The sequence below is a fragment of the Onychostoma macrolepis genome, chromosome 14 (genome assembly GCF_012432095.1).
Source record: "Onychostoma macrolepis isolate SWU-2019 chromosome 14, ASM1243209v1, whole genome shotgun sequence".
In the NCBI taxonomy this organism is placed as follows: Eukaryota; Metazoa; Chordata; class Actinopteri; order Cypriniformes; family Cyprinidae; genus Onychostoma; species Onychostoma macrolepis.
The window spans coordinates 17,975,674-17,995,130 of record NC_081168.1 but is presented as its reverse complement, the minus strand read 5'-3'; the positions used below and the strand labels follow the sequence as shown (position 1 = coordinate 17,995,130).

General features: G+C 35.1%; 1 protein-coding gene across 1 annotated transcript; it reads right to left on the bottom strand.

The window, feature by feature from the left end:
* Positions 1-5,585: 5,585 nt before the first annotated feature.
* sncb (synuclein, beta) lies at positions 5,586-18,977 on the bottom strand. Its single transcript, XM_058797125.1, has 6 exons — positions 18,789-18,977; positions 17,845-17,975; positions 14,119-14,148; positions 12,816-12,934; positions 8,560-8,646; positions 5,586-6,405 (listed from the first exon to the last, which is right to left on the bottom strand). Exons 2-6 carry the CDS (start codon positions 17,963-17,965, stop codon positions 6,376-6,378), a joined length of 387 nt encoding a protein of 128 aa, XP_058653108.1. The 5' UTR covers positions 17,966-17,975; positions 18,789-18,977; the 3' UTR covers positions 5,586-6,375.
* Positions 18,978-19,457: the final 480 nt, after the last annotated feature.

Genomic DNA, 19,457 nt, shown 5'->3' with positions numbered 1-19,457 from the left:
TGCTGCTTGTCATTGCATGCAAATGAGGAGGAGGAGGTGGAGGTGGATAGGGATGTAAAGAGGATGGGGATGTGGAGGTGGAGAATACGGGGAGAGGGCCAAAAGTGCTGGAGATCAACTGTAAATTAAGTCGCGGTGAGTAACCTTTCCTCAGGATGACAATGTTTGACATTTGCGTCTACCACAGACATGAACACTAATGGGTATATCTCGACTGCTTATATCTTCAATATACAACAAAATTATATATTTATTTATGAAACACAACCAGCAAAAACAGTTTTTTTCATGCATCGGCCAATTTTGAGATTTTTGAGATTTGGGCAGTAAATATACTGTCGACAGCCAGAAAAAACACCTAATATATATATATATATATATATATATATATATATATATATATATGTGTGTGTGTGTGTGTGTGTGTACAACCCAAATTCGGAAATTTTGGGGCGTTTTTAAAATTTGAATAAAATGAAAACTAAAAGACTTTCAAATCACATGAGCCAATATTTTATTCACAATAGAACATAGATAACATAAATGTTTAAACTGAGAAATTTTGCAATTTTATGCACAAAATTAGCTCATTTAAAATTTGATACCTGCTACAGGTCTCAAAATAGTTGGGACGGGGACTGTTTACCATGGTGTAGCATCTCCTCTTCTTTTCAAAACAGTTTGAAGACGTCTGGGCATCGATGTTATGAGCTTCTGGAGTTTTGGTGTTGGAATTTGGTCCCATTCTTGCCTGATATAGATTTCCAGCTGCTGAAGAGTTCGTGGTCGTCTTTGACGTATTTTTCGTTTAATAATGCGCCAAATGTTCTCTATAGGTGAAAGATCTGGACTGCAGGCAGGCCAATTCAGCACCCGGACTCTTCTACTACAAAGCCATGCTGCTGTAATAGCTGCAGTATGTGGTTTTGCATTGTCCTGCTGAAATACACGTCATCTGGAGGGGAGCATATGTTGCTCTAAAACCTTTATATACCTTTCAGTATTCGTAGACCCTTCCAAAACATGTAAGTTGCCCATACCGTATGCACTTATGCACCCCCATACCATCAGAGATGCTGGCTTTTGAACTGAACGCTGATGACACGCTGGAAGGTCTCCCTCCTCTTTAGCCCGGAGGACATGGTGTCCGTGATTTCCAACAAGAATGTCAAATTTGGACTCGTCTGACCATAGAACACTTTTCCACTTTGAAACAGTCCATTTTAAATGAGCCTTGGTCCACAGGAAACGACGGCGCTTCTGGACCATGTTCACATATGGCTTCCTTTTTGCATGATACACTCTCAGAAATAAAGGTACAATAGCTGTCACTGGGGCGGTACCTTTTCAAAAGGTACATGTCTGTACCTAAAGAGTCCATTGGTACCTTAAAGGTACATATTAGTACATAAAGTGTACATATTAGAACCTAATAGGTACAAAAGTGTACCTTTTGAAAAGGTACCGCTCCAGTGACAGGTTTTGTACCTTTATTTCTGAGAGTGTAGAGCTTTAGTTGGCATCTGCAGATGGCACGGCGGATTGTGTTTACCGACAGTGGTTTCCGGAAGTATTACTGGGCCCGTTTAGTTATGTCAATGACAGAATCATACCGATGAGTGACGCAGTGTCGTCTGAGGGTCCGAAGACAACGGGCATCCAACAAAGGTCTTCGGCCTTGTCCCTTACGCACAGAGATTTCTCCAGTTTTTCTGAATCTTTTGATGATGTTATGCAGTGTAGATGATGAGATTTGCAAAGCCTTTGCAATTTGACGTTGAGGAACGTTGTGTTTAAAGTATTCCACAATCTTTTTACGCACTCTTTCACAGATTGGAGAGCCTCTGCCTCTCTGAGACATCCCTTTTATAGCTAATCATGTTACAGACATGATGTCAATTAACTTAATTAGTAGCTAGATGTTCTCCCAGCTGAATCTTTTCAAAATTTCTTGCTTTTTCAGCTCTTTGTTACTTTTTTGAGACCTGTAGCAGGCATCAAATTTGAAATGAGCTCATTTAGTGGATACAAGTGTAAAATTTCTCAGTTTAAACATTCATTATGTTCTCTATGTTCTATTGTGAATAAAATATTGGCTCATGTGATTTGAAAGTCTTATAGTTTTAATTTTATTCAAATTTAAAAAATGTTCGGAATTCAGGTTGTATATATACATATATGTATTAGTATATTAGTTATGTATGTATGTATTCATATTAATGTTTTTTTTTCTTTTCTGGCTGTCGACAGTATTTTCTGATTTACAGAGAGATAAAGAGTGATAAAGACATATCAACAGTGAAAAAAGAATTTTGAGACTGGCTTCATCCAGTGTTCAGATTTTTGTTCTTAAAATGTATGCAAATGAGTGCATATTTTAGATAATGCATCATTTGCATATTTAAATATAACATTTCAGAAAACTTGTAATAAAAAATGTTTGCAATTCTCAATGTAATCAGTCCATTAGTTAATTTTTTAACCCTATTCACTGGGGATGTCTTGCTTTTAAAAAAGAGTTCAGGATATTTGTTTCCATTTAATAGCTTTTATAGACACCTACACAATCTGGCATCATATATTGATTTTTTTTTCTCAATTTTACATGCCATAAATGCAAAATAAATATTACATTATATAGCCTATAGTCCTATAGATTATTCTTACTTGCAGCTGCCTGAAATCATACCAAGTCTGTTCAACACCTTAGACAACACATGCAATATGGACTCAGCAGCTGCTCTTATGGCAGGTTTGACATAAAGTGCCTGACACCAAGCATATCTGCTCCTGAACTTTGCAGGAAATATTCGACACATTGATTTAATGGTGAGAGAGAGCTTATTCTCAGCAGGTTTCCATGCATGAAATATACAGCGAGTTAATCTATAGGGCTAATGCATCCATAATGAAAATGTCAGCTATGCTTGTTACATTCTGAGTACTCTTTAAATTTCAACTATATATTGAACTTGATGCCCACTGCAATTCTTTGTTGCAGTTCTTCTGAATTGAACTACACTAAATTGATAAAGATTTTAAGCTGTGCAACACATTTGAAACAGGATGCACAAGTAGGTGAGTAGCAGCCAACATATGGCAAGTTATTTAAAGGGTTATTGTTCGTAATCAAAAGCATCATCTCTTGACATCCACAGGAATACTGAATAGCAGGATCTGCCCTAAGGCACTTTTGAATGAAAGTTCTTTCACTGTGGTCTAGCTGTGTTATGTTGCCATAGCAACATATCACTGATTACCCTCCCTCCGGTGACGTGGGAGCAGAGGATAATAATAATAATAATAGAAGGGGTTTTTACTAAGAAAGTGGACGTGTTCTTGCATACTCTATATCCTCAAATCGTATTTCACTAGAATAGAAAAGCACGTAGGATGGCCATAAAGAGACACTGCAGCAGCTGAACGGAATGTATCATGTATTTTTAAGCACAAGCATCTTTGAACAGACTTTGGAATATAGGCTGATCAACAATTAAACTGAAATTAAATCTTTCTGAAATAATCTGCATTGGAAGTGCAGATGAAATCGAGCTGGTACATTTACAAAGTTGCTAGTACAATTTTTTACGATTCAGTTCACAAGGTTCAGGTTGAATCTATTCTGATAACAAGGAATGTCAGATTGTTTGGGCAGTGCAGCATTTATTTGGAACTCAATTTGTGTCCAAAATCCTTAATGGTGTCTGATGCTTTCTCTGCAGCTGTGCCTATAGCAGACTGTGTTTGTCTGGACGCCTCCTCAGCAGCTGTTTGTATATATATATATATATATATATATACACATACACAGAAACAGAGACAGAGAGAGAGAGAGTTCCTTTAGGGATGTATTTGCATATTCTTCATGGTGCAACATACAAATAAACTGATAGAGATAAGGAAAAGCAATGCAATCAAATTTTAGATTAAATACATTAAGACAATGCATACACTAAAATGCATACACTAGTATGCATACACTAAAGTACACTTTAAAAGCTGTGAAATCATGCACATCCACACTTAAATGCATCTTTATTTCTGTACAGCTGTATTGAACAGACTCTTTCTCTCACCTGCACTGGTGGTTTCTTTGGAGGACTCTGCCACCTGCTGCACAGCATCTTGCGCTGCCTGAACTAAAATAACATTATCAAACACACTGCTTGTTTTTCACATTCATTGGCAAAGGTCTCTAAAAAGCAGTATCAAAAATGTTGTTAATGCATGGTGAAACGGACTACACTTTAATTAAATAGTATATTCAATATACATTAAACAGTATATTGTTTAATTATTTAAATATGCTTTGTCAAGTATAAAATTAGTTAAATTAATGCCAAAGTGAAGATAGTTTAAAACTCAAGTTATGTACATATAAACATCACACCTAATATTTACAAATATTTTACAACTTGTAATACAATTACATGTAAGGTGCAATACAATAAATACGATTACATCTAAAATACACAAGTGTAAATAAATAATTTTCAGTGATCATATATTTGGCTCATCTTCAGCCACATTTTCAGTTTTAACATTAATAAATTGGTAATAGTACTTTAAAATGAATTTTAATGGAATAATTAATTCTGAATTCACAATATGTATACAAAAGTTACTAAATTATCATCATTTACTTAATTTAATTTGACGGAAATTTGAAAAGAAATACAATCTTTAAAAAAAAGACAGCATCTATTTTGTCTATGTAAAATTTTAAAACCAAGTATTAACCAGCCAAAAATAAATAGTAATAATAATAAATATTATTTTAAAATAAATAAATAATCATAAAAAAACATCCAAAAATATAAGATAAAATGATGAAGTGTATTTAATGTTAAAATAAATTAAAACATTTTGTTGGACAAAGTTCTTTCAAATCAGTCCATGGCACAATAATAAAACACATATGAGGTAAAGTAAGGCTATTCCTTCAAAATATTTTCCAAATATACAAATGCAAGCCCAGATGAGCAGTGTGTAACCATTAGTACCTGCACTGTCAGTGACGCCTTTAGTGGCTGACTGTGTTGTGTCCTTCAGCCCCTCCAGAGACTTCTTAAAGGAAGCCATGATACTGAGCACATACACCCACAGTCCTACCGGCCCGGCGTAAGCTGGACGCTGCCAGCGGGGGTCCTTAAATACCCTCTGCTGCCGGAGGGCACCACATTCCCCTGTGACTGCACATGCTAATCCATCAATGGTGCCCGGCTTATGCAGGTATGCCAGCTATTGAGCCACGGCACTGCACTCATTCTGCTGTGCTCAGCATGTCTGTAGAGCACTGTGTTCTGTTCTGGAGACAGCCAGACATCCTGTTGATAAGAGACTGGAGGGAGGACGTCACTCCCTCCGCTGGTTTCTCTGCTCGTAATATTTGTCTGGATGCCAAAGGATGGACACATTTAAACAAGATGTGTGTCTTTGTATTGTATTGCATAACAAAACAGTGGTAGATAATTATTATAAGCACTTGTTTTGACATGTTCTTACGTGTTTGTGTAAATAGTACATAATAGTGTTGCATAGACTTTACTTTTAGGGAAAGAAAGAAAAAGAGGACTACACATGGAGACTTTTTGTTTGTTTTCTTTATTTACAGAGGATTCACTTGTCTTGAATGACACAGAAACCTTAATATTGACATTTCCAGCATTGTAAAGCACATGTTGACCTGACATCCATAAACATTTCAAGACACATTTACACTAACTTTAAAATCTCCAGTACACAAACGCATACATACACACATATACAAATTGCCCAATTCTAACAAACAATCCACTGGAATGATATCACAAGCAACTATAAAGTTACAACGTATAAAACTCTTACTTTGAAAACATTAAATAAATAGTTTGCTTCAATATTAAATTAAAAATGAAAGTAAAATCCCACAAACAGGCATTGCACACAGTTATATATAATATCATATTTACCCAAAGATATTTTATCCCCCAATATGTCATTGGAAGATCTGAAACATCTATTACACAAATAGAAATGCAGGTACACAAGTACAAAGAGTCACAATAGGAAGGGCAGGTCTCGTTTCATTGGGAGGGAGGCAAGGAAACGAGACAGAGCGCCCTCCGGCAGTCAGCATAGAGCTACATCCAACACGTTACCGTCAGAACATGACATTTACAATAGATCATAATAAAAGTATATATCTGATAGGAAGAACATTTCTCGGCAGGATTAACTGGAATAGATATTTATGTTTTTCAGTATTTTTATTTTTTTTTGCACTTTTTTTGTTTTGTTTTTTTTGCAACAGGGTTTATTGTGTTTAGGATTTGTACTTGTTATTGATATAAACTTTTTGTGCTGCTGGCTGGACTTGGACTTGGAATGTGATGTTTATGCCTCTGGCTCATAATCTTGGTTGTCCTGTGAGCAGAAACAGAAAAATTAAATATGTTAAAAATGAGAAGAAAATGATCTGAAATGATTTGTTTTTGTGATGTTTTTCTTTTCTTTTTTTTGTAAAATCTACATGTAAGACTGTCCAGATAAATAACACACAGACACACACACACACACATATATATATATATATATATACACACACACATATATATATATATAAAATTCAAATAATTACTCAATTCCTTTTTTTTCCTATACAATTTTTTTAAATACAATTCTTAGCTTAAAGGCACACTTTTTAATATGAAAACCTGACATAAATATTTAACATATATATATATTTTTTTATAAGATTAGAAATTATTATTATTTATATATTTATTTATTTTTGCCTTCATTAAAATGTTCTACTGCTTATAAAACAAAAACAAAAAAGGCAGACTTTTTCCCCACATAGTTTTTTTATTGTTTTGGTATACACACCATTTTTGTTTGTATTTTTCTACAGTGTACTTTTTGAGTTAAACTGAACCCAAACACACTGTACGCAAACCTTTAGCTTTTGATTAGCCCAGAGAAACATATTAAGACAAAATGTTATCTTTAAAATGATTACTATTATTTTTACACAATATACAATAGGATCCCACACATAAAGTCAATTTAATCCGAATATGACGATTAACTACATCTCATCGTGATGCTTTTCCTACTGTATTGGTTCTGTTTGAGGTCTGTTGCAGTGCCTCATTTTCCCCAGCAGGTGGCAGCTGATGCTTTCAGAGCATAAGCATCTGATTTATTTAATGAATATAATTGCACATCATGCTGGAGCTATATTAGTAAGGTCTGAAGATCTGAATCTGAGGATACCCTACATCTTAAATGTCAGTATCATTATATGATGGTCCCGGTTTCCCTGTGTGAGAGAGAGAGCATCTACTGGAAGAGCTCATCTCCTCAACAGGGCAGGGGGAGCCTCCAAAACTACCCACAATGCAACAGGGCATTTGACGTCACCACCACTCCCATGCAGGCATAATCAGCATGGCAGTAAGGTAATGAGAGGGAAGAAGCAAACAGAAGGAGGGGGAGGGAGGAATAGAGGAACGTGAGGAAGCAGAAAAGATGTCACACAGGGAATCCCACCATATCTGTGTGCACCAATGGCACGTTTGAGAAATTCATGTGTTAATAATAAATGTCTGGGGTTAAATTAGATACATAATTCGGTGAAGAATCATTAGTATTATAACCCTGGATCAACACACACACAATTATGTAAGGTTTAATGTACAAATAGCTGGGTATTATCGTAAAATAAAAATTGATTATCACCCTGAAGGGCATTTAGATTTTATATATCGCAACATTGTTAAAATACCTAATAAACCTAATAAAGAAAAAAAATTAATTTTCAAAGAACATCTTGAAAGAAGTTTCTTGTGCTTACTAACACCATCTATTTGATCAAAAATACATAAAAACAGTAATACTAAGAAATATTATTAGAATTTAAAACAATATTGTTATAACTTAAAATATTTTAATATATTTTAAAATGTAATTTACATTACATTGTTACATTATAATTGACTTTAATGTCACTTTTGATCAAGTTGATGCATCCCTACTGAATTAAAGTATTGGGGAAAAAATAAATAAATAAAATAAAAATAAATAATAAATAAAAGCAGTTTGTGTTACAGGCTCTTCCCTTGCCGACTTATATTAAATGTATTATATTTAATATAATATTTATTTAATAATCAATAACAATTAATAGAACGCTACTGGTTCATAAAACTACACTTCAGCATACCGGAAATAGTCACACTTTATTTTAAGGTCCAATTTTCACTATTAACTAAGACTTCTGACTCAATAAACTCCTAATTTGCTGCTTATTAATATTTAGTAAGGTGGTTGTTAAGTTTAGGTATTGGGCAGGATTAGGAATGTACAATATGATCATGCAGAATCTGTGCTTTATAAGTACAAATAAATAGCCAATATGTTATTAATATGCATGCAATAGTGAGAATTGGTCCCTGTACTAAAGTGTTACCCAGAAAACTATTAAAAGTGGATCTGAAACTCGACTTGGACTTGTGGCCATGTCTGATGTGTGTGTCAGGTAGAGTTGTGTGCTCCTGTGAGCGCTGATGTTCTTACCTGCTGATTGTTGTCATATGTCTGTCCCTCAGGGTCCATGAGACCTTCTCCCATTGGCTCCTCGGTGGCTTCTTGACCAAACTCAGGCTGTGAACACACATGTGAAAGTGCATCATGTCTTCAAAATCCAACAATAACAAAAGATTTGGTCATGCAAAGGCAATTTAAAACACTGACATGAATTATACTGACATGATTGATTTCTTTTTAAAGCATTGTCACAGACAGAGACTAAATATAAGCACTTTTCTGTGACATTTACGCTATGTGCAATATATCAGTGGTACAGACTGCTAATGTGCTTTAGTATACATGCAACAACTTCATATGTACCTAATAAATGTTTCATCAAACTCCATTTATGTCTTGCCAGAGTGAGAAAGAGTGTGAGAGAGAGAGAGAGAGACTCTCATTACCTACATACAGTAGATAGATTTTCTTTACAGTTCTGGGTCACTGGAAGGTTTATTTTTAAACTGAGCTATCACAGTCAATTAGGTCATATTCAAGCAATATACAGTTCTAATATCACAACAGCCTGTCAAACCATTCATGTCAATCAAGCTACATTGGAACAGTGCCATTAATACTAAAACATTTTAGACTTGTTTTATACCTTCATTTGAAAGAGATTACTGCTGAACCCTACATTATAGACATCTTCAAAAATTCTGAGTAGTTATTTCCTATTTCTATATCACATCTGAGACATTACCCCCTTAAAAAATATTACATTGATCTTTCAGACATATTTAAAAGTGACATCATAATTTTTTGACCAATTGGTTCAAGCAGAGATGTTTCTTTTTACAGTCTTTATTACTATGTTTTGTATTATTTGATATTATTTTGAGACATTATGAGATAAATGGGTAACACTTTATTTTAAGGTGTCCTTGTTACATGTTACATGTACTTACTATTATAATAACACTTAATTATGCGCAATTACATGCAAGTAATCCTAAGCCAAACCCTAATCCTAACCCTAATCATATATATATATATATATATATATATATATATATATACTTAAGTACATGTAATTAGTTAATATTACTCAGTACTTAAATGTATAATTGCACTGTAACAAGGACACCTTGAAATAAAGTGTAACTGATAAATGCATAAAACACTTTTAAAGTAAACACAAGCTAAAAATACTATATTTTTAAATGTTATTATTTTTAAATATTGATATTTATATTCAAAAATGTTTTACCATTGCTATATTCAGATGAAAAACATATATATTTAAATTTTGTTTAAAAATAAAATGAATGCTTTAGTTGAAGTTATTTTGAATTACATGATAAACTGTTTAATCTCATAAAGTCTGTATTTGTTAATTAGATCAGTAGTAAGACACACAAAGCACAAGTGGCAATGAGAACGTTTCCTGAGAACGACCCACAATCAGACTAGACTGTTCTAATCTAGTACAACAACACATACACACACACACACACACACAAATGGCTCAGTCCAGTTAGCACTGACCACCCACACACTTTCACGTTTCAAAACCGCTAAACTACACACTTAAACCAGCCATCACAAATTTTCCTTATGACAATAGCTGCACTCCAAATCATTTGGATGATGACGGCTTAGCCGAAGCACTAGAGCTTTAAAATCGATGACAGTGGCATTGTGTTTTTATTCTTCGGCTCCAGCAGGCTTCATACACACACATAACTGTAAACACCACAAGCACATATGCTGCAAGCTTCTTACACTGATTTTCCCTCTAAGTGATTTATGAGATTACTGAGTCACCACAAAGGACGAGACTCATTTTTAAGCCCGGTGGGGAAAATCCGTGGAAGACCACACATGTAAATCTGTCATGAACACCACTATTGCTCAAAACCCAGAGCACTCTGAAATCAACAGTTTGTTTAAACTGAAGCAGATCTGCCTAAGTTTGAAAACTGGCTGACTTCTCCTCCCATAGTGCATTTTTAAAGTACTGTGCTAAGTGACCTTGGGCAAGGTCGAGAGAGAGAGAGAAAGAGAGAGAGAGGGAGAGAGAGCGAGAGCGAGAGAGAAAGGGGGGTTGACAGAGGGGGCTCAGCAGGACAGAAGCACAAAGTAAGACACGATATTCCCCGTGGGATGAGCAGCCCTCTGTTATGTGTCATGACTTATGAGGTGAAGGTGAGTGTATGAGGTGTACAGCCCTCTGATATTCATCTAGTCACTGAGACTTTATTATTTTTCTAGTATCATGTATTTCTCATGGAATAATCCATAACCATGTCTGATGGTCATGTCTTTGAAACAATTTTCACTCAAATGAACAGCAAGTAACATAGAATTAAATATGAAATTCTTAAGTCGAAAGACTGAAATTGTTTTTTGTAAAACATACTTCAATAATTGTTGTTTTGTGTACAACTTCAAAGAATCTTTTTTTAATTGTGTAGCATTCACTACATTTTCTATCCTATTAATAAGTCAAATGTGTTTCAATGTTAAAAATGTTTTGTCAGGTAACCTAAAATATCAAGTCAAAAAATACAGGTGCATCTCAATAAATTAGAATGTCATGGAAAAGTTCATTTATTTCAGTAATTCAACTCAAATTGTGAAACTCATGTATTAAATAAATTCAATGCACACAGACTGAAGTAGTTTAAGTCTTTGGTTCTTTTAATTGTGATGATTTTGGCTCACATTTAACAAAAACCCACCAATTCACTATCTCAGCAAATTAGAATATGGTGACATGCCAATCAGCTAATCAACTCAAAACACCTGCAAAGGTTTCCTGAGCCTTCAAAATGGTCTCTCAGTTTGGTTCACTAGGCTACACAATCATGGGGAAGACTGCTGATCTGACCGTTGTCCAGAAGACAATCATTGACACCCTTCACAAGGAGGGTAAGCCACAAACATTCATTGCCAAAGAAGCTGGCTGTTCACAGAGTGCTGTATCCAAGCATGTTAACAGAAAGTTGAGTGGAAGGAAAAAGTGTGGAAGAAAAAGATGCACAACCAACCGAGAGAACCGCAGCCTTATGAGGATTGTCAAGCAAAATCGATTCAAGAATTTGGGTGAACTTCACAAGGAATGGACTGAGGCTGGGGTCAAGGCATCAAGAGCCACCACACACAGACGTGTCAAGGAATTTGGCTACAGTTGTCGTATTCCTCTTGTTAAGCCATTCCTGAACCACAGACAACGTCAGAGGCGTCTTACCTGGGCTAAGGAGAAGAAGAACTGGACTGTTGCCCAGTGGTCCAAAGTCCTCTTTTCAAATGAGAGCAAGTTTTGTATTTCATTTGGAAACCAAGGTCCTAGAGTCTGGAGGAAGGGTGGAGATGCTCATAGCCCAAGTTGCTCGAAGTCCAGTGTTAAGTTTCCACAGTCTGTGATGATTTGGGGTGCAATGTCATCTGCTGGTGTTGGTCCATTGTGTTTTTGAAAACCAAAGTCACTGCACCCGTTTACCAAGAAATTTTGAAGCACTTCATGCTTCCTTCTGCTGACCAGCTTTTTAAAGATGCTGATTTCATTTTCCAGCAGGATTTGGCACCTGCCCACACTGTCAAAAGCACCAGAAGTTGGTTAAATGACCATGGTGTTGGTGTGCTTGACTGGCCAGCAAACTCGCCAGACCTGAACCCCATAGAGAATCTATGGGGTATTATCAAGAGGAAAATGAGAAACAAGAGACCAAAAAATGCAGATGAGCTGAAGGCCACTGTCAAAGAAACCTGGGCTTCCATACCACCTCAGCAGTGCCACAAACCGATCACCTCCATGCCACGCCGAATTGAGGCACTAATTAAAGCAAAAGGAGCCCCTACCAAGTATTGAGTACATATACAGTAAATGAACACACTTTCCAGAAGGCCAACAATTCACTAAACATGTTTTTTTTATTGGTCTTATGAAGTATTCTAATTTGTTGAGTGAATTGGTGGGTTTTTGTTAAATGTGAGCCAAAATCATCACAATTAAAAGAACCAAAGACTTAAACTACTTCAGTTTGTGTGCATTGAATTTATTTAATACACGAGTTTCACAATTTGAGTTGAATTACTGAAATAAATGAACTTTTCCACGACATTCTAATTTATTGAGATGCACCTGTATTATGATAGAATCAAACTGACTACATCAAAAATCATTTTTAAGAGTTTGATAAGATAGAAATAGCTAAATAACAACTGCACATTTTTACAATCGACTTTTTAAAAGATAAAATGGTATATAATAATATGTAATAATAATGACAAAAACATACATTCATGTCACTGGGGAACTCGTCTTTCTTCACCAGGCCGGTGGCAGCAGCGATGTTTCCGGCTCCAGACATCACAGCTCCTCCCAGCTGAGAGGCCTGCTCCTTTGTCTTCTCAGCCACTGACCAATGATGAAACACAGCACGTTTTTAAACACAGACACAACCCATTTTCAACAGAGACACATCACTCTAAGTCAGAAATTCAATATTTATTTGGCAACACAAGAAAAAAATTGGGAAATTATCTGAGGCTATTGTCAGTGCAACACATTAAACGTTATTGGATTTTATTTTATTGAATAAAATCAGTTTATGGCGATATTATTATGACAAAATCAACTGGCTCAGATTAGATTAGATCAATAAATGGCCATTTGTATTAAATACTGTCATCAATTTAGTTATGATTAAACCTTGCTGTGAATGTACTACATATGAAAAAGACATATTACATAATATAAAAATATAATTATATTATTATAGTTTTTACAACTATTATTTCATAAAAAATCAGAATCACAGATATAATAATAGTAACAATTATTATTATACAAATTTTATTCATGAAATTTGTTGTTGATCATGTGTTTTATATTAATATAATGTACAATATAACTGCTTAAAATTAAGAACATACATTAGTAGGCATTAATTAGGAATCACTTTATAATGCATTATATACAGTATACACTGTACATTAGTATAATATTAAAGTTTTTGTTAAAATTCTAAATTAGATTTTTTATATTTTCTGTTTCCATTTAAAATGTAGTTAACGTTTTAGTAATTTTGTTGTGTTTTGTAATTTTTTATAAAAGTTTTTGTTTTAAATATGCCTATGTAGTTCTTATCGGTTTTTAATAAAATTTATTTTTTCTTATTTTAGTACTTAAATTTAAACTAAACTAAAATAAAAAAAATGACACCTTGGCAACTAGCTGAACTAAAATAAGTTTAAGTTTTCATTTCCAGTTAAGATTTTATTTTATTTTTCCAAGTAATAAAATGTGTTTTTTTTATTTATTATTTTTTTTTTTTTATGGGTTTATTTTATGTTTTATTTTCTTTAATAACCCTGGCTCAAGCTAGAGGCCAACAGTTAATCATACTGAAAAACATTCTGACTTTTCTAGTTTTCCATCTGCCCTAGACAAATAACCTTCTGAAATATCACCTAGGCACAGAACTATTTGTCTCGGTTCCACTTACTGGCTGTAAGCCATGCCCTTTGAACACATTAAATGAGACATATTCATTATTTACAAGACTAAAGACTAAAGAACAATTTGCAGAATCACCTTACCTGTTGCAACACTATCTTTGGTCTTGTTGCCTGCAAGCACACAAAAGAATATTGTAAAAAAACTTACACAGCCCATAACAATACGGAAACACACATTAAATTAGCCCCTCTGAAGGTTCTGCGATAAGGTTGAAAGTAGGTACATGATACAGACAGGTAATGAGTAGAAAGACAATGTGAAATACAAGCCTGGAACTCCCAGAGTAGCTTCATTTAAAGGTTCACTGAAAAATCATTAGAGCTAATAGAACCTGTATCTCAGACCTGTCACCTTAACTGCCCTGCTTGAGTGAACTACAGCTCAGAAACACTTCCTAGGAAAGGAGTTACCATATACTGTGATGGCAAATAGCACTCTGTGTCTGAGTATGATTCATACAAGAGAAAGGAGAAATTACTCTTGAGCAAAAAGATGTATTAACTAGAGTCATTCACCCGTGACTCATTAGAGCTGATGTGTTTCATCTACAGCACTTGAGTCATTATAACAAATTTGCTTCTTAAAATGGGAAAGACTTGCTCATGAATGCACAGTGTAACAGAAGTATCATTTTAGATAAAAAGGGCAGATTGTAAGTGCTTTATCAGGACTAATTTTACTACATTTTTCTGAAATGTTGTTGCCAAGAGCTTCAAGACTCAAGACTCCTCCCATCCCCATTATGTTGCTAATATCGTGTTAGTTCTATTTTATGTTTTTTTTTGGAATGGGTTTGGAATGCAGAATATATACAGTACACATTTTAAAAATAAATTAATACTTTTTCTTTAGCAAGTATGCATTAAATTTATCACAGCAAGAGTAACAGTTAGTAAAAGAAAAGACAATTTACATTGTTAGAAAATATTTATATTTAAAATAATGCTGTTCTTTTGACCTTTCTATTGATTAAAGAATAATGAAAAGAATGCAGCAGCTTCCACAAAAATATTGATCAGCTGTTTACAACTGTTATAATAATGTATGTTATTTGAACTTCAAAATGGCATATTAGAATGATTTCTGAAAGATCATGTGACACTGGAGTAATGATGCTGAAAATTTCAGCTTTGTCACCACAGGAATAAATTACATTTTTAAATATATTAAAACCGAAAATATTCATTCAAATTGTATTGATTTTTGTAAATGTTTTATCAAGATTACTGTTTTTATTGTAATTTTGATCAAACAAATGCAGCCTTCTTTTGAAAAAACTAAAAAAAAAAAAAAAAAGCTTACTGACCCCAAACAAATATTATTTTTGCATTCCTCTTTGCACAAACAGCAAACTGAAAAATGCAGTATTGCATCACATTTTCAATTTAAAACATAATATAAAACATTATTCATTAATAGTAAAAATAAACAAGATGTATGTGTCTCATATATATATATATATATATATATATAAGATTTTTGTTTAAGATTTTTTTTTATAGTAAGATGGTGTGGGGGCATAATAAACATTAACCAATAACCACTAAATATACAGCAGGGAATATACAGCTCGATATGAGGATGATAAGCCAGTCAGGAAATAAATGTGAAACGGACAGGAAATTAGAGAAGCATAATAGCAGTGGGACAAAACGAGCCAGTGTGACATTAGCAGAAGCCTCTTCCTCTTCAATCTATCCTCAGATGGGTTGGTGGCGCATGTGCGTGAGAGAGTGTGAGATCTCGCAGCTGCTGTCCAAGGTGGAACAAGAACCTATCAGCTACCCATCACCCCTCCTCCACGCACTAACACACACTCCCATAAGCCCGTTCAAGCATGGCGTCCCAGGTCACCCCGGTTGTCCGATGTAAGTGAAACCTTGTGTTCACCGCAAAGGAAATGACGGCAATTGGACAAGACGATCTGCAAAGCAACCGCAGATGGGCTTGAGGTATCTGGGTTAACTGTCTCTCTCTGGGACGCTGGTGGCACAGATGTGAGGTTTTTATGTGAAGGGATTCTATTATTCATTCATCCCAACATCAAAACAGAGGAGTATGAATGAGTGTTTGCACTGGGCACTTAAACACAAATGCCCTCTCAGTCTCCAATTACAGCAGGTCAACAGACTAGATCAACGTCTCGTCTTACTGATCAAAGCACACAGCAACAAGATGAGCAAGCTAGAATCATTTCAGACATGCATGGAAAGACAGTTTTCCTTTCTTTCAGGTCTATATGCTATTCAATAAAAGGATTGGATTGTCACTCCCGTCTGTTTTTTTATACGGAGAGCCCTTTTTCACGGGCGCTGTTCGTATAGAGGTATATGAGCTCATGGAATTGTGTGACATGTGGCCCGTAAGGCTTTTTTCCAACCCGGTAGGAGATCGGAGAGATGCTGGACCGGCTCCAGAAGTCAACCATCTCACATGGTGTTATTTCACTCTCAAATTAGCGTGTACATTAAGAATCCCCTTATAAGATCAGATTACATGAAATGGATTTTCTCTGTACAGTTTATGCTATACTAGAATCAATATCAGTCCAGTATCATGAGTGCTTTTAATTTTCCAGATGTAAAATCCATTGATGATTAAAGAGCCCATTTCAGGAGGTTGTGTGCTAAAGAGTGATGACAACCACTGAAATGAGTATGCAAACAGGACTGTCACAGCGTTCGTTGTGAGAAATATTGAAAAGATGAGTGATCTAGTGTGCACAACAAACCATGTGGGGTTTGCAAACTTTTGACAACTTTCCATCCCAAGGACCCTTGATATAAAAAGATTTTCTTGGCAACATTTTACATTAACTTCTATAATCACTATTTAATTAACTATATTGGAAAATAAATATCTAATTTCAAAATTTCAAAATATTTTAGGATATACCCTATTGCTAAAAAGTTTGTTTCTATAATTTTATATGCTTCTATATTTTTGTAGAAATCACTTGAGTAATATCATTATAACCTCATTACAGAATTAACCAGGGGTTTAACATTTACTTTAACATTAACCTTTATTATATTCAACATCAAGATTTTAGGTAAGACATTAATATCAGATAATAAGCAAAAGTTATATTTTTCCATGTAAATGTTTGATTGCTAAGGACCCCAAATATGATGATACTCTTGGAAAGGACAACCTTTTTAAATAAAAAATGCAGCTATATATTTTAATGCATAAACCTCCGTTTATATTGTTTGAGAAAGGTAAGTGTTATGTCTAAAAGACAACATATTTAAATAAAATTAAATAAACCAAAATAAATTATTGAAATATTTGAAGATATTTCAATTAAATTTCAAATTTATTTGTAGAGTGCCTTCCACAAATAATTTATAAAAAGAATTAGAATGAATTTTATTGTGTTTAGTCTTAATATGAGGCCAAACTGTATTTATAAAAATCATCATTCTAAAAATTGTATCTAATGTTGTTTAAAATAATTCTAATGGTCCTTAGAGACCTTAGAGATGTGAACATGTCCAAAAATATCCACAACATACACAAGAAATGTGGCTCTATATGGTTCTTTAAGAAAAAAAATTCAATAGGACCTAGTAGACGTAAGAGGCCTGGAAAGCCCCACCCAATATCCCAACCAATCACAAAATTACACAATAGTGGCTGAACCTATAGCAATGCTCTGAGAAGCGACAGTGAAACAGATAGCAACCCCCTCCTGGCCCTCAGGCTCTGAGCTTCATGGTCCCTCCCACTCCCACTGAGCTCACGCTTGATTCGTGATATGCATGCATTAAAAAAAAAAGAGCATTATACGCTCCATGCCTTACCCACAAACATCACGCCTTCCTTGGTCTTCTCTGCAGCCACCGCAACACCTTCCTTGGTCTTCTCTGCAGCCACTGCCATACCTTCTTTAGCTTTAGAAAGCCCCTTCATAAAAACATCCATCTTGGCCCCTCTGCATCCAAGAGAGCAAGTTATGTAGCAGTGCACAATGAAAAACAGTGTTTGTGTTGCACTGTATATGACAAATATGGGTTAATGTGCAATTGAGAGCAAGTGTGTATGTGTGTGTGTGCTAATAGCAGGCTGTCAGTCGTACAATAAGGAGTCTAATTTCCCTGAAGATAAAACGCCCATAACAAGCACACACAATGAGATGAGAACATTCACACCATCAGCTGACGTTATTTTTTCTGCTTTAACAGCAGGAGGTGTCCTCGAGATGTTCCCAAACTCATCAATTATTACTCAAACGGCTTTTCCTATACTGAGCATCTATACGGGTTCCTGAGAGACATAATTTATGGCTTGTGTAAATTAAAAATGGCACATGCATTTTTGCTTTATATAGTCGATTTAAAACATTTTATAGAACAAATGCATTGCTATAATGAAGAACAATGTGTGTCGACACATTACTAACTTAGTGTTTCAGAAAATTTCATTTTAAACGCAAACAGAAGATGAATTTTGCACTTCTCCCATACAATATGGTGCCACCTCTCCAATGTCCTCACACTGAAGAAGTGCTGGACACGACACGGATAAAATAAAACAATTGCGTGTTTAATCATCAGGTTGCATTCAAAATTCAGTATGCAATGTTTTAATTTGCACACAAGCTCGCGAATACTCGTTTCCATCGAAGTGCACGGGGTTTTTGTGTCCTTACGAGCACATCGTTAGTATTTTCACACGATCTCTGTTCATGCTGATATAAACAACTGCGTTTGAGCCTCGTGGACATGTAATAAAAATTAAAACGTACCTTTTAAAGCACCTTCTTTGTCCTTATGCTTCAATTGCGTAGTAGGTTGAAATATCGTGGAAGGAAATTTTACACTACGATCTTGAGGTGGGCCTTCCTCTGGATGCGCTCAGCCAATGAGGAAGAGAGGATGAGACGATCGACGCAGCTCATGGTATTGATCATGGGGGTGTCAGACCCCGGCTGTAATGGCCTGTGACGCTCTGAGACTAATGCTGCATCCTTAGCCAATGAAAAAGGTGACTGAGATCGTCAGGAGATGAGGCAAGTGCGCTTAAATTGCACATCTGCTTCATACTGTACTGTCAGGTATTATTTGATCATTTGCACTCACAGAGGACGTGTGATAGCTGGACTTTCCTTCACATAGTGTTTCATATGACACTCAACCAAGCTGCATCTATCTATGAGGGAATCCGTATATATATCACACATAAATATAAATGTCACAAATGAAGCCTCTATGTAATAGGTAATCTATCTATCTAACTTGAGAAGACCTCAGTTCATACAGGCAGTATTGTGTAATGTTGAGAAAGTACAATCATATGTCTCGCCATGACCAAACACAAATGGAGGGATGAAGTCGATCCATATGTTTTTGCGGTCGCGTACCGTCTTCTGTTTCTGGGGCTTAACATTGAACTGAATGTTACAATCAGGCTGAAT